We start from the raw sequence: 22308 nt of genomic DNA on the forward strand, positions 1-22308 counted from the left end.
TTAGTCCATTGAAAGGCAGTTCGTGCGCTTGTCTCTTCACACTCAAGTGTGGCTGACCGCCTTTCCTTAACAGTTAGACCCCTGTGAAACATTAGGCTTTCTCAGTCCTGGGTTCCTCTGGTTCCTGGTTCTCTGGTCTGTGTTGAGCAGGGAACTCTGTTACTGTGGTCCTGCACCTTCATCTGCCATGGAGAGTAGGCTCCGGAGACAGCTGTGGATGTTCGGAATTCGTTCCCATAATGCTCCAGCTCTTCCGGGTTAATGTGGCCCCAACATCTTATTGTCCTTCATTTTGAGAAACATTCCAATTTCTAGGGATTTTCCACTTTGCATGTAATGAGAAGTAGTTAAAGTTTTCGTGTGTGTTGTTGGAAATGCACTCAAGTCATTAGAAGTTCAAGGAATGGCAACCCAATATCCGTTTCTAATCTGAAGTGTCCTCTGCAGCACCAGATTATTCTGCTATGGTAGCCATCCCAATCCGGAAGTCCCTTCACTGTGGTTAGCTTCCAAGAAGGATGGATTCCAGGATATCCTGATTACTGAGGACTTAATGCCATCAGAATTTGCCATCTGCCTTACGGCTACTCATGAGCCTGCCTGAAGAGAGAGTTTCTCAGAATGGCTGTGCAGCCTCTCTCTTGCCGTAGCCTTCTCCAAGCACTTAGGTGAGAAGCGCCTCACGTTCTGATGTCAGAATACACACGGACGGAAAGAAGGTACCCTGGAATACCTCCGAACGCTTTTCAGGGCCAGTTCTCTCTAGTTTTTATTGCTTCATAGTGGTGACACCTGCTTCTCATTTTATGAGTTCTTTTTTCTAGTTGGTGATTTTTTTTCCGTTCAGAAAAGAAACCTTATCCTCAAAAGACTTAACTGGTAATTTTTCACCATCTGATATGCTTGATATTCTTATGAGTTTGTCCATCAACACTGAAGCCCTAACACTCCTTAGTTTTAAAATCTTTCTAACAGATAATCATTATATTGGGTCACATAAATTTGTGTCTTAGCCACACATTTGGAGACTTTTGCAGAGATGTAAGTCGTTAGCAACATCATTGTCTGCTGCTCGGACTCCTTGGTGGCCGTCTTAAGTTGACTGAAGACAGAGAAATAAACCCTTCCTCGTGGGAGCAGTTCAGTAACTTACAGTCTGTGCCCATATTTGGTTGTTTTTTGCATCGAAGGACAGGGTCGGTGACAGTTGTGATTTGGGGATTAGTAAGTGGAAGGGAAAAAAAGCGAGGAACCTAGTTTTGTCTATTCAGACGCAGATGGAAATAGTCCTTGGTTTGGGGGCAGCCAGCCTAGTTGTAGAGCCCAAAGTAGTTTGCTTTTTTGTTTTTGTCCTGGATAAAGACCTTTTCCTAATAAGTGCTAGATAAAGTAAATTACATGAGTACAAAAAGCTGCAAAAGATGGTGTATTGCTAGCAAGCCATTCTGACTGGCCTGCAGGGAGCTGTCTGTAAAATTGTATCCTTGTGTTGGGTTCCAAAAAAAGGTGTGAATGTGAAGGAGAAGTGCTGAATCATGACTGCAGAGAAAATGTTGGCCGTGAGCAGTTTTTAGTTTAAGTGAATACCGAACTTTCGGATTCAGACCGATAAGACAAGGAGAGAAAAGGGTGAATCAGTCGCTCCAGTATGAAGGCATCACAGTGATGAAGTGTCTGCAGACGTGGAGAAGACACTCGACAGTGGCTGTGGCTGAGGGGCTGGCTCATTTACTTAATTGATGTGGAAAACTCGGCCAGGCATTTACCCTGAGTGTCAGAGAAGTAATTTTTAATAAAATATTTCCAAGATATGAAGACAGTTAAGAAAACAGCATGGTTTTTAATAATTGCACTCATACGTAAATGGATCCATCATTACCTTGTCACTGAGAATGACAGAGAGCAGAGGCAGCCTGTAACCCCTCTCAGATGGTGGCTCTCTGTCATTAGACAGACGCCACCCCTCCTGCTGGGCAGCACGAATCAGAGGGCAGCTTCACACAGAAAGCTTTCTCTGATATGTTTAAAAAAAAAAAAAGTATTTTGTCAGACATTGTGCTTCAGAAAATGACTCACACAGTTGTATACAGTTATTTCCCTTTTTATCTACTATTTTTGTTTGGTTTAATAGTGTTTAATGACAGTGTGGACCTTTGGCATCCACAAAGCTGTGTTTGAGGTTAGTAGCTCATTTTGTTTTGCAAAACGTCAGAATAATGAACATACTTGAAGTGTTTTTCAGCTCTGAAATGACCTGTTGGCTCCTCCATCTAAAATGCAGGCCTGACTCTGTTAGAGAGAGGTTTTCTTATAAGGAAAGGGCCAGAAATTTTCTGCACTAAACAAGAGCCTGAGACAGAACCTCTTTCTGTGAAAAATTTCATGTTAAAATGATGAAATGTATTGCCCCTTCCAGCATCCACAGGCATTGCCTTTTTGAAAAATCGCCTCCTTCTGTTGTGTGGCTTCTGGCGTGAACTGCGGACCTGCGTAGTGATGGAGTGGCATCAGTGCAGTTCATGACGTAACTGTATCTTCCCACTTCCTTGGCGACTCAAAGGCCTTTGAAGGCAAAGAATGGGGTTATTGAATGATGGCAGGTGGATCTCACCAAGCAACAGGTGGAGGTCAGATTCGTTCATTTGTGGGATGAGCAGAGTGCAGAGATACAAAGCCGAGTGCTTCGCCGTAATAAGTTTAGCCAGAAAACGCTGACCCCGTGAGCTTAGATTCCAGCTGATGGGACGTTTTCCAGCGCTGTTACTTGATCTCACAGTTCATGCAATTCAGAGAGACCTCACGTTATATCTCTCTTTTCCCCTAGGAAACATTCCAATCAGTTTCAGATTTTACTTTAATAAAGTGATGGGCGCTCTGCTTGTGTCCAAGGAGCATTGGACCAGTAGATCCCCAGCACAGGCGTATCCCAACGTGGAACAGAACAGACGGCGCATCTCTTACCAATGCAGTTTCACCAGGACGACCCTTAAACTCCAGTCATGTTTTAACTGACAGAAGTGAACATATTTTAGTAAACACTTAGCTTCCCATGACCGAAACGAATGTTGCAGGTGGAACAAAGCCTCAGTGAGGATGTCTGTCGGCTGGAGCTGCTTGCTGGGCTTGGGGGGCCTGAGAGGAAGGCTCTTAGTTTTGTCCCTTCATACGGTTCTGTAGTTGTGTAGTGCATATGTTTTGCTTTTGTAACTTAAAAAGGGCTAAACATGCTGAAAAAACAGAAAAGTAAGGTTTACCTACAGTTCTGCAGCAAGACCAAAAAGTGAAAAGTTATTTGGTGGCATATAGACCAGAGCTGTCCAGTCAGACTTTCTGCAGTGATGCAGATGTGCCCCATCTGCACACTCCAGTCCTGTAACAGCTAGCCACACATGGCTACTGAGCACTGAAATGTGGGGGTGCTGAGCACCTGGATTTTTAAGTTCATTTCATTTTAATTAACTTAAATTTAAGTAACCACATGTGGCTAGTAGCTACCATATTGGTTGGACAGGACAGATATAAACCCAACATATGTATGATTGAGCTTTTTACTTTTCAGCTGGGTATCTAAGCACAATGAATAACACATTATGCTATATTAAATACTGTGTTTATTTTTCATGCAAAGAAAATGAATTGGTTTTCTTGGTAATTTCTTCTTTATTTTCAGTCCTCTGTGAATGTATGTGATTGCTTTGTTGAGCCAAAATCAATTGCTTCTCTGTACACGTGGGAGGATGGGGACGGGTAGGCGGAAGATGGGATGGGTGGGGAATCTCCAACTTTTAAGTATATGGAGTAAGAAATACAATTTTTTAATTTCAGTCCTGACCCTGGGGTGTCTATGTTTACCCGGAAAGGAGAGGAAATCCCCTAAAAAATCAAAAGCCTTTATTCTTCGCCCAGCAACCAGATTTTTACATAACATTTTCCCTGTGTCTGTTCTTTACTCTCTCTGGTTGTAAATTTTCACTCAAAAATGAACATTTGGAATACATTAGAGAACTCATCATTTTTTTCTTCTGAATAATCCATATAATTTTTACTCCATTCTCCCACTTTTAAAAATTGAAGAAATCACTTGTGTTCAAGCCTCTTAAATTACCTGAACTTCTTTATGATGTGGTAATTCTTTTGGGGGTCCTTTTAGCTCATTTTAAATGTAGAGTAAGAAGGATAAACCTCTCAAGCTATATTAACTTTCATTTTAGTCTCTCCATCGTAAAAATGATTTTAAAACATTTTTATTCAGCAAAAAAGGTTAAAATTCAAAATAGTCTGAATGTTTTACCTTTTTCTATTGTTGGGTGTGTTAATCATAATACATTACGTTAGAATGACCCCTAATGGATTTCATCATTAGGACACAAACGTGAGGTGAGTTTAGTGTTTTGAATCCCTCCTCATGTCACACAGCATGTGTTTTACCCCCAGGAACAGACCGGTCCTTTAACCGTAGGGTTAATCTCTCCAATCACGGCCGTTATTTAGCATTGAGGCTGGAGATACTCTCATCACAAGTTGCAGCTGAAACGGTCCCGGAGAGGTCCTGTTCTTCCCTGTGGGCAGCTCATGGCTCTGCCTGTGGAGAAATGAGTCTCAGCATAAATTTGCTGGTGAATGACTTGCAAAATATGGTACTGGTACTCAGCTTTGATCCTGTGCTTGAGAAACGGGACTGAAATTTATGCTGACACCATTAGTCTGACAGACATGACCATCCCCATTCCACACACTTAGACCTGGGATGCAGGGGAAGCTGAATGCCACCTATGAGAAAATCATCACAGTGGCAGTCAGCACATCATTTAGACTGAAGTAAAGTATTTCAGTATCATTAATAGGCTCTATTTTAAACCAGTTTGCGAGTGGTTTGTATCAGTAAGATGGATAAGTCATTGGAACTTTTTTCAGAAATAGGCACCTTGATGGAGCAGTCCACTGGAAGGAGAAGAGCATCGGCCTGCTGCATTCGAATCCTGGCTCCTCCACATCTGTGACCTCTCACCTGCTAGACTTCTCTCCCTCTGTCATCCTCCCTGAGTCAGTGCTTCCTGCCCATCCTGGGCCACTCCCATCGCAGGCAGGCGTGGTGCACTGCCTCCATCTTCAGAAAATTCTGCCTTGCTTCCCTCCACTTCCTGACGGCCACAGCCCCACTTCTGCTTCTTTCTGCAGACTAATTTCATGGAACAGTTGACTGCACCATTGTCTCTGCTGCTTCACTTCCCCTGGATTTTGTGAACTGTTCTCACCTGTCTTCCCTGTGCCTCACTCCCTGGACCTCCTTTATCCTCATCATACTTGACCTCTCGATAGCATTCAGCTCACTCAGTCACAACCTTCTCCCTGAAATACTTCTCTTAGTTTCTGTAAAACTAGACTCCTATGAGTGAAATTCCTCAACTCAGTAGCCTCTTTTGACACTGACTTTAGTAGTTCAGAGGCCTTCCTTGATTTCAGGACTTACTGAATTCTAGGGGCTGGCCCACTGGCATAGTGGTTAGGTTCACGTGCTCCACTTTGGCAGCCCGGGGTTCACTGGTTTGGATCCCCAGTGCAGACATGGCACCGCTTATCAAGCCATGCTGTGGCAGGCATCCCACATATGACATAGAGGGAGATGGGCACAGATGTTAGCTCAGGGTCAATCTTTCTCAGCAAAAAGAGGATTGGTGGTGAATGTTAGCTGAGGGCTGATCTTCAAAAAAAAAAAAAAACGGGGGAGAAAAGACTTACTGAATTCTAAATAATTGTGTGTGTTAGCCTACAACCTCTGGTTAAGTGAGGTATTACTGAATTATAATATAGTCTAGGCTTAGAAGATATCAGTGAGTCTTAAGAATTTTGATTTTTTTTGGTTTTCAATAGAAATAGAACATGGTTTGCAAGAGGCTTTATAGAAAAAGCAACTTCTTGAAAAGTCAAGAGGCCTATAGTAAATGTTAAATGTGTGTATTTGCCATTTTACAATTTAATATCTTGGGTCATTATCTTCTAAGTCTATGTGATGTTTATTTCTTGGAGGTCCTGTGTTAGAATCACTGATAATACATTCAGTGTGTTTCATAAAACCCTAACTGATCCCTCTTAAGGCCAAGAAGAACCTTCGGTGTGTGCGACAAGAAGATTCTTAGTATGCTTCAGAGTCGTTTATGGTTTTTGCACAGTCTCTTGCAGCTGATACAACCTTTCTTTGAATTTTTTCTTTGGATAACCAAATTAGAAACTTCAGCTATAAATTGAACTATACTTTATTGATTTAAATGGACCACTGTTTTTATAGTGTACGAGGGAAACTGCCTGAGGAAATGTGATGTTTTACAAAAGGTACCAGCCTTGGAACCGGAGACCTGGGTCTGAAATGCCCCTTAGTTAAACGATCTTGAGCAAGTTGCTTGACACTTCTTGCCATCTGGTTTCTACAACATTAAGCTCAGGTAGGCAGGTAGATGGAATGTGAGGGTTAGGGATATTTGCAAGGATACGGGACCTAGTAGGTACTCCATAACTTATAGCTTTGGTAGTTTTCAGTCTGTTTGGAAGTGATGGACAGGCAGAGGTTTGGTGACCATCTCTTGAGCTGCCTCCTGGCTCTCCTAAGGCCATTAGATGGGTGAAGGCCTCTGTGCCTTCAGGTTCGGTGTAATAGTTGTGCTGGTAAAGCAGTGGTCAGCGTAAGTCGTTGGGAATTAGATGTTGACAGCAGACAGGGGCATCTGAGGTCAACATGAACAACCACACGTACAGCATCTGGGATCCTCTCTCAGCTGCTTACGGACTGGATTTTAAAACAAAAGTGCAGAATTTCCTTATTTCCAGAGTTTCTCCCAAACAGATTGTGACTATGAATGAACATTATTGAAACTAAACTTTCTGTTCTTGAGTTTGATTCTTTAAAGAAAGAACCAGAAACCAGTTCAATCTCTGAAAGCTTGAATTGCATCACTTAACTCCTGCAGCAGACAAGCTGAAGTGTGATGTCCCTGCCACGTTTCCCAGGGATGGTTTTCACAGGATAGGGAATGTTTTAATAAGTCCTCTGACAAAGTAAAGCACAAACACTGACTTGTCACAGTTTTCCTTTTTAAAAGTCCTGTGTGTTGTTCCACTGTCACTGGAATAATTATAGTTTATGGTGATCTCTGCCTTCTTCCTCCTTCTCATTAAGACTGTAGCTCCTGGGGCCACCCCGTGGCCGAGTGGTAAAATTTGCACACTCCGCTTCAGTGGCCCGGGGTTCGCTGGTTTGGATCCTGGGTGTGGAAATGGCACCGCTCATAAGGCCATACTGAGGTGGAGTCTCACGTAGCACAGCCATAAGGACCTACAACCAGAATATACAACTAAGTACTGGGGCTTTGGGGAGAAGAAAAAAAAAAAGAGGAAGATTGGCAACAGATGTTAGCTCAGAGCCAATCTTCCTCACCAAAAAAAGAAAGCATACATAAAAAAAAAATGCCCTAGATAATTACTATCAGTATTGTAAAGCAGTAGAAAAAAAAAAAAAGAAAAAAATATTGTAGCTCCTTTGACTCCTAAAAAATAGCCCCTTTAAGAATCTTTCTCAAGGAAAGAACAGTGCTGTGCTTTCTTCTCATTCCTGTAGGATTTGTTTCACAGTTATCAGTGTAAAGTTCTTAGAGTGTTTGGTAAATCTCATAATTTAGGAGGGAGGGAGAGTTGAAATTATGATTCTTTTTCCCTGTATCTTATTTTCATTTCCTATAACATCAGGTTGCAGCAAAAATTACCAAAACTAAACCTTGATTTGTTATAGGAGATCCCAAGAATTATTTTTTAGTTTTTTCATATCATTTGATCTAATTTTGGTATTGATCTTTCTTGAAAGGATCAGGGGAAAATAGAAATTTTCAAAGTGTTTATACCATTGGAAATAACCACTTATTTGCCTGTTTTCCAACAGGATGTCTTACCGTTTTCTCGGGGTGAGTGTAGGCTAGTGGAAAACCTCATAACCTAGGGTGGATTTGCTAAAAATAATGGAAACATCTGGAATTCTAGAGAGTAATTAGTGGACAGTAGGCATCTTTAATGCATAATTTCAAGCATTGACAGTAGTCTTATATTTGCACAGCATGCTAGTTTGCTATTGCTGCATGATAAATTACCGCAAATTCAGCACCTTAAAACAACATGCATTATCTTCTCACAGTTTCCATGGGTTGGGAGTCTGGGCACAGCTTAGATGGTCCCTCTGCTCCAGGTCTCACAAGGCTGCAATCAGAATTTCATCCAGGCTGCACTCCTTCTGGAGCTCTGGATCCTCTTGCAAACTTTCATGATTGTTATCAGAATTCAGTTCCTTGTAGCTTTAAGACTAAGGTCCCAACTTTCTTAAAGTTGTCTGTCAGCCATGGCCCCGCTTAGCCCCTAAGGGTCCCTGCAAATTCTTGCCATGTAGCCCTTTTACAACATGGCAGCTTACTTCTCCAAAGCCAGCAGGAGATGCTGTCTGACATCTAGGCCCTCCTTCAAAGGGTTCACCTGGTTAGGTCAGGCCTACCCAGGATAATAGCCCTTTACTTAACTCAAAGTCACCTGATTAGGGACCTTAATTATGTCTTTAAAAAATCTCTTCACCTTCACAATATAACAACCTAATCGTAAGAATGGCATGTGTCCTGGTCACAGGTACTGCCCACATGCAAGAGGAAGGGATTATACAAAGTGTACCCCAGCGGCCAGGAACCTTGGGCCACCTTAGAATTCTAACTACCACGGATGTGAATGATGAATCTAACAGAATCTTTGGGAACGCAGTCAGCCCTCATATCCGTGGGTTCCACATCTGCAGGTTCAACCAACTGCAGATCAAAAGGCCTGCAATGGCTCTATCTGTACTGAGCACGGACAGACGTTTTCCTTGTCGTTATTCCCTAAACAGTACAGCATAGCGACTGTGCACACAGTGTTTGCGTTGTATCGGGTGTCATAGTGACTTAAAGCAGACAGGAGGGCGCGCAGGTTATCTGCAGACCCTGCACCATTTCACGTGAGGGACTTGAGCACCTTGGAGTGTGGTATCCATGGGGGTCCTGGAACCAGCCCCCGCAGATGCGGAGGGATGACTGTATTGTGTTTGGCCTGTGCTTTCAAGGTTTCCCTGATGGCTTCTCACTCACAGCTGCCTCTGGGATCAGAGTCACTGAGTGACTTGAATCTCGTGTTTGTTTGCATGTATCCACTGAACACTATCTGAGATGACTCGGGTAGCTTAGAAAAATGGCAAAGTGGAGAAAAATTAAGAAAGCCTGATGGATAGAAAAACCAAGGACAGGCCAAAATGCTTCTTGAAATCCACCTCCTATTCTGTTTACCACCATTAGGGTTCAATCAGTAGGAGGAAGTGTCCATTGAAACAAAACATTATACTGAATTTCTGTTTCTCATTCTATAAAATTATTTATTTTTACATATTGAAAGTTGGTTCCAGAAAAAGGGTTAGCATTACTTTATGTATAATCTTTTTTTAAAAAAGATACTTCTAAAAATATATCGAAATTAAAGTTTTGATTCATTAAGAGAAAGCCATCAGTCATTTATCAGTATGGTAGTTGTGTAGCAGTTGTGCATAGCTAATTGGTAAGTGAAATTTTAACAAGGAGTTTATTTTAAAATAATGTACAGAAACCAAATTTGATTTCAAAAATAAAAGCCAAGATTAATGTTCTCTCACTTTTAACATAGAGCAGTTTACGCATTTTGAAATTTTGTCTGGTCAGTTAAGTATACGAAGCAAATTAACTAAAACATACATTATGCATATGGAGAAAATATTAAAGTTTCTAATAAGGAATTGTGCTCAATATGAGTCTTTAAAATTGAAAACACAAAGTAGTTTTGAGATTCATGGCAGTCTTGGGGTTCGTATTACTTGACTGTGATAAATTTAGAAGATTGTACTTAGTTTGGCTTGTTCTTTTTGCACACAGACAGCACTTCTTTTCTCTTTAACCCTTTCAAAGAGGATGTGAATTTTGCTGGTTTGGAACCCATTTACCAACTTGATCATTCTTGGTGCTTGTTACTGCCTAAATTTTACGTATACTTCCCCTTTGACATGGAAATGGTGGATTTGAGTCATGCAACGTTTTTCCGGCCCTTCAAATGGGCCATGTTGGAAGACTTGTACTTTTCAGAGAAGTGACCACTTCTCCTTGAGTCCAGCGATTTGCTTTAATAAGGTTCGTTCAGATATTGCAATTTCATCACTGCTTCCACGATCTGAAAAAAATTCTGCCATCTTGCAACAAGTTTTGACATTTTCATTTTCTATTCTATTTCTGTTTCATGACACATAATTCAGGCATTTGACTGAGTTTAAATCAGTGGACTGGTTGGCAGCCTAAAAATGTGTTTGCATAGAAGAGGTTTGAATGAATCGGGAGATGAGTTCACGTTCTGGTAGCTTTTTATTTCTTTCCCTTGTTGTTACAATTTGAAATCTCCTCTTGTATGTAATTACATGGTGATGCATTAGGTTAGGTTACTTGCAGTGAATGTTGATCCAAACTTTCAGTCCATCCTAATGATGTCAGGATGTTGGTGTGGTGACTTTGGTTACTGATTCAGCCAGCAAACAAACACAGCGAAAGTCACTTAGTGACTCTTTTTAATTCAAATCCATGGATATTGATCTGGAACAGATCTAGGTTTGTCAAGATGGTGTGAAATCACATGCCACTTCATATTGTCCATATGTCTGACTATGCAAATGTACATACCAATTTGCAATTTGTTTCTTTCTTGGGGTCAAAACCCCCAGTTTTGCTGTGTCCAGGCATCTGTTAGTAAAGCCACAGATAAAGCTGAGACCTGTACACGTGGTTTAAATATCTGCTCAGGCCACTTGTTAGACATCTTGAAAGTAGAGGGCTGAGCAGACATGGTCTCTGTCCTTGTGGAATGTGTAGTCATGCTCGAAGGCTGTGTCGTAGAATCTTGTCAAGGAAATCGGCGACCAGAAATAACAAAGACATGTTCAGATATAAACCAGACTAACTAGATTTCTGAACAGATCTGCACCCGTGAAGTGCTTGGCCCGGCGTGGTACTTAGAACTACTCAATAACAGTTATGTGTCAGCGTCATGAGCGTCTGTGTTACTTGGTTTTCCACTTCACCCAAATAATTCTCTGGTTGTAGGCAGAACATAACACATGCAGACATGTGTAAGTAAAGTGAAATTTGTTTCTTTTGACGTGAATGCAGGCCAGTTTTGTGCTGCAAACCTAAGACAGCCCAAATTTGTCCAGTGATGTGGAGGCTAGGAGTCATTTCCTTTGTTTTTGTATCCAAGTTTCATTGTTTTGACTAGCACCCTACCAAAATAAGAGGTGCCTCCGGTTGGGTAGTTCTGCGTGGTTGCCGAGAACATTACCAGTCCAGTAATTATAAGGGACTATTTTCCCATTATTTTCTTGCCAAAGCATTTCCTATACTGGAAATGCTATGAAAATCTTAGACTATAGTAAAAATACCATTTTTAAAAGCAAGGTTTTACTGTATTTCCTTAACATAAAAAGTAACATGTCTTCATCATAGAAAAAACAAGTAGGAAGAGGCAGTGAAAATCACCCAAATCCAACACACAGAGAGAACTCCTGTTATAATCTGTCTATTTCCTTCCAGTCCTTTCTCTGTGCATAGAAATATATTTTGAAATAGCATCAGAGTGTAGCATCCTATTTTGTAATTGCTTTCTGTTTCTTTATTCCATGTCATTAAGTACCTTTCCATGTCATTATTCTTTTACAGTGTTATTTGCGTTGGTTACACCATATTTATTTAACAGTTCTCAATTGTTAGGTATTTAAGTTTTTTTTTTTTACTTTTATCTTTGCTATTTTTTCTGTGATAAATAATTCATTGGATGAGCAACTGAGTTACCATTGTTGAGGGGTTTTTTAAATGTTAAAATAGCTAAATTATTTAAAATGTGGAGAATGTGCCTTGGTGCTGAAGTGAGGTGACTGGCAAGGTGAAGTGATGGCCTGTGCGCTCTTCACATGCTCCTGAAGCCTCCTTTGTGAAGCGTCCCAGAGCCCACAGGTACACACAGCGTTCAGGAAAACTGGAAAGTGGCGGGCTCTAATCTTAGTAGAATAAGTTGAAATCAATTAGAGACTGATATCAGGAGACAGTTCTGTCACCTCTTTCTTCCTGTGCCAAATTCAAGCGAACTCAAAACAAATTTTCCATCCACAGGTGGATTTCTTTTTTTAATCCTTGAAGTTTTATCTTTCAGGTTGCATAAGCCGTTGTTTCACGAATTAAAGTGTGCTTGTCGATCCATCCCTCTTGCCAGGAATGCCGTCTCCGACCACACTGAAGAAGTCGGAGAAGTCTGGGTTCACCAGCCCCTCCCCTTCGCAGACCTCCTCCCTGGCCACGGCATTCACACAGCATCACCGACCTGTCATTACGGGACCCAGAGGTGAGCTGCTCCACAGGCACCTTTGGTGGTGCTTAGATCATGGCCTTGGGACCAGAGTAGCAAAATGAGAGACAATGAGGACTCCCTCAAATGTTCCAGAAGGCAGTGAGTGTTCCAATTCCTTATCCTTGAGGACAGCTGTGGAATTGTAGGGACCAATGAGATCTGGCATCAAATTCTTGATCCTTACCTAAGGCAAAAAAGGGACCAAACTTGTCTCTTTGCCAGTGGGATGTTGCAAAGAGGTGAGAGGTAATTTGAATGAACCCAGAATCAAATCTGTCCTATAAGTTGTAGGAGAGGTGTGTATGTATGTGCATGCGTGTATGTGTGTGTGGTATGTTTTCATGTAGTCAGTTTTCAAGTAATAGCTCATCATTCTCTCGTGTCTTCTGATTCCCTTTCCTTGAAAGCAGATTTCAATATGTGGCATTTTGTGTCGAGGTTATTTGCATCACGGTGTTGACGAGCAGTCTTCATTCACTCCTTTTGAAGTGGTAGATAGTTTGTCTGGTTTTCATTGCAGTGTTTTCATTATTTTTGTCTGGTGCTTTTACGTTTATTATTAAAATGTGTCCACAAGAAATATGATTTGTATTTCACATTAAAGACAAGCTTTAAACCTCAAGAGAATGTCAGCAAATCACTTAACTTGATCTTATTGAGAGATGAAAATATTTATTAGTTTGTTTATGAAGCTCCCACAGTAGGTGTATGAATAATTGTAACCACGTTTGCTTTCTTCCATCAGATTTTCATTTAGGTAGGTCTGTGATCTGCTAGCTGGTGTCGTAAAACATCCTGGAAGGTTATGGTCTCTTGTCTACTTTGACATATGCCTGGGGAAACTGGTATTTCTTCCATTAATCTCAATGTTAGTCCCACAAATTTGAATCCCTTTATGAATACTCTCTGCATCTCAGGGAAACATGGCAGTTGAGAGGGCTGCCCGATGCACAAACGCAGAAGTCACATTGAGGAAAATAACTGTTCTGACTATTGTGTAAAGCAGTTGCTATATCCACAATTAAGAAAACTTACTTGCTCCACATTTAAACATCTTGTGGTCATTGACAGAACTTTCTCAAGATCTCATATTGTTTCGTGTGTGTGTGTGTGTGTGGTATAATTGGAGGATTTTTTTTTTTCTAATTTGCAAACCTTGCCTCTGAATTGGATTATATATGGTCCCAGAATGCAGAATGAGTCACTTTAAATGGGATAGTGTTATGATATTGACCTATAGTCAACATTCATTAAGCATCTAAACTGTGGTAGGAAATAAGAGATGTGAAACCCTTTTAGTGAGAAGATTTTTGGTCTCAGGGAGATAAGGCGTGTGGTGTTTCTCGTCTTATATGGTCACGTTAACGTATTCTAAATGCTGAATGAATGTTAAAGGCGGAAGTTTCTGCGTGAGCTCAGAGGAGGGGACTGTGCAGTTTGCTTCATTCGTTAAACAAGGCTTTCCTGAGCGGCTGTCGCTGGGAATTCAGTGGTTCCTGCCCTCACAGAGCAGGCAGTCTAGTACAGGAGAGAGATGCAAGAAAAGGAGCATTTACAAGATGACGTGGAGTGTGCAAAGCATAGATAATGTTGAAGTTGAATCTTAACAGTTGCTTCCGTGAGTGGAAGGCATGCCAAGCACAGGAAAGATGCATGGGTTAGCAAGGGATAAGGGTTGAGAGGGACATCATGCTCGTGAGCAGGATGGCTGGGGACCTGGCTCTTTGCCTTTCCGCTTAGCGCCTGGAGTTTTAATGTCCTCACCAGTAAAATGGGGACAGTGCTACTGTTGAACGGACTTTTCCTCCCAGCCTCATCTTCTTTTACAGAAACTACACGGTTTGTGGAAGCTCTTTGAGGAACATAAAACAATGTGCATGTATTATCATTTATTCAGTACATGTTGAGTGCCATCTACACGTCTTGCCTTAAAACCACAGTTCCAAAATTCTTATAATGATTCTAGTGTTTACCCCTGGGTACCATGATTGGAACTTCTCCATGCGAGACAATTAACACATTTGCTAAAATGACTCATACTGGAGTGAACCAGAGCAGACCTCTTTAGCCTACAGCACGATGAGTTTTGATCTCCTATTCATAGTCATGAAAATGTTTAAGAGGGAAAGAGAAAGATGCCTAATTTAAGAATTATGGAATACCAAAGATTCTTTGTTTTCACCAGAATTCGAGATGGTTCCCAGCATCCTTGGTTCTCCTTTCTGGAAGGTCTACACAGGTACCCATTGTTATTGCACTCTGCCTCCCTTAGTGTCCTGGTGAAGGGAATGGAGTAAGTGAGATGGAACTCTTCAGTGGCATCTTTGTGTTAGGAATAATAATGTTGAGCTAGGCTAACATAAGACATTCTTGGACTAAGATATTTTTTAAATGGTTGGTATTCAGCCTCTTGGTATTTAAGAAATATATGCTACAGGTACTGTATTCTGTTTTATTCTTCTCTGAACCAATTGAAAAGTTAATGCTTGGGATGACATCACATCTGGGACTAGGAGTTGATGTTTTAGGACGATGAGGCCAAATTTGAGCTGGAGAGAGTCTGACTGAGGGAGCTAGTGTGGAATAGATAGGACATTTGTACATAAAAAATTCAACCTTGCATGCTCTTTTTATTTTGAAGAGTTGCCACACCCGAAATGGTAAATTATTAGAAAGTCCAGAAAGATGATCAAACTTGCAAAGGACCTGGAAGAAAGAAAAGGTATACCCTTATCGGGGTCCTGGGGTATCAGGGTTGGGGGTGTTCACTGCACTCTTGCTCGGAGTCATGTGGTATATTCGCCTCTGGATGGTACCCAGGGTGCAAGATTTCTGCTCCCTTCCTTAAAATTCCTTACACTTTCTCATGGGAATACTATGACTGGGCAGACACTGGTTAGTAAGCAATAAATGTGTACTGTATCCCAGTGCTCAGGCCAGAGGCGGTATTTTTACAGAGCTGCAGCAAAGCAAGGTCACCTGACTGAAAAACCAGTGGCCATGCTTTCGACTTCAGACATAAGCTGCATTTGGAGATTTAGCGGCCACCTCTTACAAAAGGAAATCTCCCACTGAAGATTGCAAAGCAAAGGCAGAAAACATAGGACCTTGAAGGGAGACAGCATCGCATACAGGTTAAGCACGAAAGCTCAGGGGGTCATGTGGACCGGTGTTTGAATCCTGTCTCCACCGCTTTTACCAGCTGTGTGAACCTGGCACATTGCTTCACTTCTCTGAGCCTTGGGTTTCTCATGTATAGACTGGAGACTACGGTCTCCACCTCAGGACTGTCTCTGAGGAATGGATGAGGACATGCCTCTGCCGTCCTCCCCATGGTGCCTGGATGTCGAGTGTGTGCTCAGGCCGTGCAAACAATTAAGTCACCCGTTTCCATCCAAGCTTTGAAAATCTCCTGCTGCCCGCCTGTCTTTGCGGGTTGGCATTTGACCCGTCCCAAGACCAGCTCCAGGACTGATTTCCACATGAACCTCCTCAGCTCCACCCAGGCTGCCGTCGCCTTACACGCTTCCCTCCTGCTGCCGTTCTTGTCTGTGCACTTCCTCCACCAACCTCGTCCTGCCCTGGTGGCTAGCGCACAGAGCATCCCTCTGCTCATGTGGAGCCTCTGCAAGGGAGGGTCTCTAACAGACGCTTTCTGGCCTCTCCACTGTTTCACACACAGTGGTTTTATGCTCAAATTTTGTTTAAATGAACAAAAAGTACTCAAATTGCACATAATGTACATGGAAGATGTTCATCCCCTCCCTGCAACTGAGCGGTTGTCATTGCTTCAGAAGAACTGGGGGTGGTAAGGGCAGAGTGGTTTATGCAGGACTTCTTAACAGAGAATGACCAAGAGGGAAGAGAGTCATAGCCTTGCATCCAAGGCAACTTGTGCAAGATTCATAAGTAAAGCTGTGCTTTCCCTTAGTCTGTGCTGTTCCAGGCACACCCTGTTTGCGTGGTGAAGGTAGAGACGTGTGGTTTCTTACAGCGAATCCCTCTCTGACCTCGGCTTTCTCTGTGGCTTTGCTAGATCGCTTAACCTCGTGGCCTGAGTCTGTTGTCTATGTCATGGGGATAATACTTTGCCACCTGTGCAGTGAAAATTAAGTGAAGCATTTTGCAGTTTCCTTGGGAGCTGGGAAGATACTCAGTTTCAGTGAAGGTGTTTGTGGGTCATTACACATTGTTAGCATTACTGTTTTAAGCTTTAAGCTGAAACACTGGCTTTAAGCTGAAAGATTGGGTTTTCAAAGAGTTTATTTTACCAGAACTTCAGATTTCAACCATAATAAAGTATTTAATTATGACAATTTATCTTATTCATGATAATTGAAATAAAAAATCTTTGTTCTTCCCTTTGCCTTTTCAAGAGTTATCAGTTTGGTGATTTAAAGGGTCTGACTCCTTTTGAGAATGATTTGGGGTGATCATCAGTGACATTTTAAAGTTTCTTGAAAGTTTGTCTTCTTGAAACTTTTGTTTCTGACTAAAGTCTTTGCTATTTTGAAAAACAAGATAATGAATGATACTTAATGTAAATGCTCTGCGGCGAGTGAAGCAGCTCTGTGCTTTAGGGATTTAGAATTGGGGAGGCACCTGCCCTGTCCATACTGTGAGGCAGGGGTTGGAGGTCTCTGGCGAGGAAGCATGTACTGAGTTTCACCGAGGACTGTGGAACTTCAGGACATTCTTGTGCTCCACAGATCCTCTGTTCTAATTTGTTCCCTGTATCTGCCAAGAATGTGTTTGGCTGCAAGTAACAGAAAATCTGACTATTATTCTCATATGAAAACAAGCCTGTGACTCAGGACTGTCATGGGGGTGTCACGATGCCATCAAGGATTGAGATGTCTTCGTGGGGGGAGGGTACGGAGGGGGAAGTGGTGTACCCACAACATGACTAACAAAAATGTACAACTGAAATTTCGCAAGCTTGTAATCCATCATAACATTAATAAAAAAAAAAAAAAATTTTTGGCCAAAACCAAAAAAAAAAAAAAAAAAAAAAGGATTGAGATGTCTTCTCTTCACAATGCATCAGTGGGTGGTTTTTATCCTCATGCTGTGGCCTCATGGTCTCAACATAGCTACTGCCCTCCTGCCTTACGTCTGCCTTCCAAGAAGAAAGAAGGGAAAGGCGAGGGCAGAAAGTGCCTGCCAGCTCATTCTGCTGCCCCTGTAGGGTCTCATGCTGCATGGTCAGAACTGGGCCGCGTGATGACTCTGCCACAGGAGGGGCTGGAGAGTTGCGTTTTGAGCTGAGCACATTGCTGCTCTGTGTAAAGCTGAGTCTTTATGAACAAGCAGAGGGGAGAAGGGTGCTGGGTAGCGGATAACCACGTATTCCAGTCACTCTCACCCTCACGAATGGAAAGTGTGAGCCGACCAGAACCAAGACCAGCAGTCAGGTCTCCCCGGCAGGGCCTTTTCACCGTCTCAGGAGGTCTGCCTTTTCCTCCCGCACTGGGGAAATGCACTGCATTTATTTGCACCATTAGTTTGTTTTCACATTTTTTATTAGGCAAAGACATAACAGTCATTGAGATCTTTTGATAAGCGTGACATAGCCGATTTTACCACACCGAGTTTTTAATCACAGCCATAAACAAATCCCTTGACCTTTTTTATTAGCCCATGAATCCCAGCTACTGGTGAACTCAGGGCTTCTGCTGGGTGCAAGGCACTTCAGAAAACCTTTTTTGGGACTGGCCCCATGGCCGGGTGGTTAAGTTCCCATGCTCTGCTTTAGCGGCCTGGGGTTTCGCCAGTTTGGATCCTGGGCGCAGACAGGGCACCGCTCGTCAAGCCATGCTGAGGCAGTGTCCCACATAGCACAACCAGAAGGACCTGTAACTAGAATATGCAACTAGGTACTGGGGGGCTTTGGGGAAAAGAAGAAGAAAAAAAAACAGAAGACTGGCAACAGATGTTAGCTCAGGTGCCAATCTTAAAAAAAAAAAAATTTGAGGTCAGTTTGGCTTTTTTCAATATTAAAATTAGCTTGCAGACTCCCATTCCCATCTGCGGACCCATTAATTTTTTCCACAGATGCTTACCAGGCACCCACAATGTGCAGGGTGCTCTCCTGGCTGCTGCATAGCATGAACAGAGGAGCCTGGACTCTGGCCTCACAGGGCTCACCTCCTGGTGGACGACAGGGCAAGAAAACCAGCAGTTATCTCACATGACAGGATGCACGAGTGCTGTTGGGGGCAAGGGTGTCCCGAGAGGGCCACTGTGGCAGTCAGCACCAGACTGCATGAGACTTAGCCCTGTCCTCAGACACAGTGTTCCTCATCGTAAGTGTGCAAGACAAGCAGCAAACAGCCCTGCTGTTAGATCGCTCGGCCCTGAGGAATGGAGGCGTTCACATGTGAGCGCAAGGCCAAACCTCTGCTACTTTATGGGCCAGAAAAGATGGCTACACGAAGGGAGTGTGGAAGTAAAATTGCCCTGATTCTGAAAACCTGTGTAAGACATAGTAAAACAGTAGCCCTGTAAATGGAAGACTCATCTGCAGCTTTGAAAGGATCATGCCAGAGGTCGTCAGAGCGTCTGTGCTCTGTGAGCCTCTCTATGTCCTTGGTCCGCAGCCCACACAGGGATTCTGCTCCTGGCGATGACACGTCTGAGGGTCTGCGGTGAACAGTATCTCCCACTTGGGCCAAGAAAAATACACTGCGGATAATTAGGAGAAGTAAGGTCCTCTTCCAGGAAGTCGCGGTCGCCGGGAGAGGCTGGCAGAGCATGTATTCTTAGATGAGCTAGGAGAGGCGGAGGAGGAAGCGACAGCCATTGCTAGACGGCAGGCCCATCAGAGCAGGGACCACATCTTTGTTTCCTTCCCTAGGTCCCTCAGCCTTGTGCCTGGCGTGGGGAAAGCACTCAATAAATGTTTGTTGGATGAATGAATGAGTGCATGGATTTGACTGAGAGCATCACATCCCTCAAGAAAGTTTGGGAATAATAGAGAGTTCATCCCATGCCCCATGTGCAACAATAACGGGATATTCAGCTGCATGTATTTGGCAGCACTGGGGGAGATGCAGAGCATGGTGAAAGTGAGTGCTCAACCTATATTTGGTGGTTTTAATTAAGAGCTTCTACTTTGAGAGGCATTAAGAGAAATTCTGGGCTCAAAATGATTTGATCCCTTTTTCTATAGAATATTTGCTATGGTATTATAAATTTTTCTGTCCAAACTTAAGGACCCTCAAGAAGAGGCATTCCCCGGTAGTTTGTCGCTGCCGTAAGCACACACTCCTCCTTTGGCGTAGGCCCCATACCTGAGCAAGGGGTTTGTTTGCTTTCTTGTTTCATATCTGCAGACTTCTCTGCCTCTTAGGAAAGCTTTAACTTAGTCCTAGAACATGATGGTGCTCCTTTCAGGGGAGCTGAATCTTAATTTGTCTCTCCTGGCTTATTGCAATTGAATCATCATCAATTGAAAATGAGAAGCAATTAAGTACCTGTTGCTAACAAGGTGCTGAAATGGTCTGCCAGCAGATGCAAGGTGTTTGTTCATTGTTGAGTATGTCGTTGGAGGAAACATCACATTGTCTTTCTACAATAAGCATTACCAGAGTTTATTTTCACATGCAGGACTCATAGACCTGACAGATACCTCCTTCCAGGAGCATTGAAAGGAGAAACAAGAGGGCTCTGACGATCAGCTGGGTCAGCTCAAGGGCCGGGCCCCAGCCTAATGGGAAACATTGTCGACGGGATTTGAAGGAACTGGATAGTAAGGAGGAAAAGCAGCTTTTTAGCAAAGGCCCTTTAAGTCCCAGTTCAGGAAATTATTAAATTCATTAGCCAGATACTTACAACCAGCTATTACTGCCCAGCCAAAGGAAAAAACAGTGCCAGCAAATGTTTTAAAACTACAACTAAACAAAAGTCAGGAAGCGTGTAATTAAAACTGAACCTTTATTGTATTGTAAAGAGTTTCCCTGTGACATGGAAAATATTTAAAGGAGAAGTCTGGTTAGCTAATTTGTCTGCAAGTGAACTTCGTGGTGGAGAACCATCCTACATTAACTATAAGGCCACCCACTGAGCCAGCCGCATAAAGGGCCGTGGCTGCTCAGCTTGGTTTTGTGTAACCGTTCAATAATTACTAGATAAATGCATAACTAAAAGCTCTGTTACACTAATAATTTGTACTGAGATAGATGTGTGGGACACCCTGCTGGGTTAATTTGTCATCCCTGCAGCAAACTTCCAAAGAGAGCTCTTCTGCAGTGGAATCCTGTTAATTTGTTGTCCCGAGGAGGACAGGTTATGGCCTAAGACCAGTTGGCTCCTTATCTCTTACCCCAGGATAGGTGCCCAAGAGAGGAGGGTGATTAACCACCTAGGGCCCAAATTTAAACTGCTGTTGACAAAAGACACTGCTCTCCCTTGGAATTCCTTGCCCCTTTCTTCCCCCCACCCCGCCCCCCCCACATATGCATACATGGTGACAGCACTGATTCTGAGCAAGGTTTCTTAGAAGTCCTCTCATTGGTATGACTTTGGGGATCACTTGTACTATAAATCACATAATCAGACAAATCCCTAGCAGCTCTTTCTGGTTTAGCTTAATACAATGTCGATTCCATGTTTAGACTCATTCTTTATTTTCCTTTTTTCAGAGTAGAATAAAAAAGTCACTGTTGGACTTGTATCTCTTATGTGGAGTGTTTTCTTCCATCACACACACACACCACACGCACGCACAATTGCTGTTTTAAATATGAGGCTCACATTGAAGCTTCACTGCAGGATTTTCAACCTCCCCTATTGACAGAACCATAAATCATGTTAAAGTTAAGTGAATTACCGTGGCAGGGAGCTGCAGCTCGAACAATGTTTATGTAGGATCAGCTCGTTGTCTGCGTGGGCAGAGGGGGTGGCACTTGAGATGGGACGCACCGTCCTGTTCTGCAGTTGCAGATCCTGGGAGTCACCCATTTCATCCTGCGTCCTTTGTATTGTTGAAGCCAGCACATTTAATCAACGGCGTGGACTGTTTTTTAAAATGTATATTTGCTCACTAAGTTTACACTTGTCATTTACCATTTCTTCATATTAAATGGTAGTTGCTTTTTTCCCCAAACAATGCCTTTTTCGTAAGTGCAAAACGTACGCAAGGAACGTCAGAGTTGCCACGTTGTATTAAAATAATAAAGGACCTATGAACAAACAGTTCTGAAAGGAAGTAAACCATTGACCTCTGAAGAGTAATTGGACTGGGGCGGCAAATGCAGGGAGCAGCATGGACTTCAGGGCCAGGCAGAGCCGAGCGCAGCCCCGGGCCGGCCACGTGGGGTCTGTCCTTGTGCCAGGCACGCATTCTCCACTGACCTTTGTTTCCCCACCTGTGCAAAACCTTCTGGCGTTAATAGGAGGAGAGAGAGAAATGACATGCGGAAAGGGCGTGGCACGTGGTAAGCAGGTTACTAAATGTTCGCCATCCTCCCATCCCCTGCCCCCATGTCACTATTTGCTTTCTTTATATGAGGCTCTCTTGAAAGGGTTCTCTTCCTTCATTCCTCACTCCCCAGCCCCTGTTCTCTTCTGCCTGCTCGTGTGGGTCCAGAAGGAGAGGGTGTTTCTCCTCACTGGGAGGAGCCACATCTGCCTAGAATTTTATATGTGGTCTCAGGGCAGTGACCAGCCCAGTCACCCCGTCCCGTCACACTCTCTGGCTGAAGGAATGGAGGAATCTCCTCAGTGGAGCAGGTGGCCCACTCCCACAGTGAGTGTCCCGTTAGCCGTGGTGGAGACTTGCTGTGGTGTGTCTTCATTCAGGCATGGCTCTTGCTAAAAGCGTAAGCACCTTTGTGTTTACAG

At 43.0% G+C, this 22308-nt stretch overlaps 1 protein-coding gene across 11 annotated transcripts in view; it reads left to right on the top strand.

Annotated features, from left to right (window-relative positions):
* NFIA (nuclear factor I A) overlaps positions 1-22308 on the top strand; it is a 348179-nt gene that overhangs the window by 263468 nt on the left and 62403 nt on the right. For 7 of the 11 annotated variants that reach the window (XM_070486374.1, XM_070486375.1, XM_070486378.1 and 4 more), the window contains one exon: positions 12331-12459. The exons of the other annotated variants lie outside the window; for them this stretch is intronic. In XM_070486374.1, coding sequence (XP_070342475.1) covers positions 12331-12459 — 129 coding nt within the window. The remainder of the gene's footprint in view (positions 1-12330; positions 12460-22308) is intronic. 11 annotated transcript variants of the gene reach the window in all.

This window comes from Equus asinus, chromosome 16 (genome assembly GCF_041296235.1).
Source record: "Equus asinus isolate D_3611 breed Donkey chromosome 16, EquAss-T2T_v2, whole genome shotgun sequence".
In the NCBI taxonomy this organism is placed as follows: Eukaryota; Metazoa; Chordata; class Mammalia; order Perissodactyla; family Equidae; genus Equus; species Equus asinus.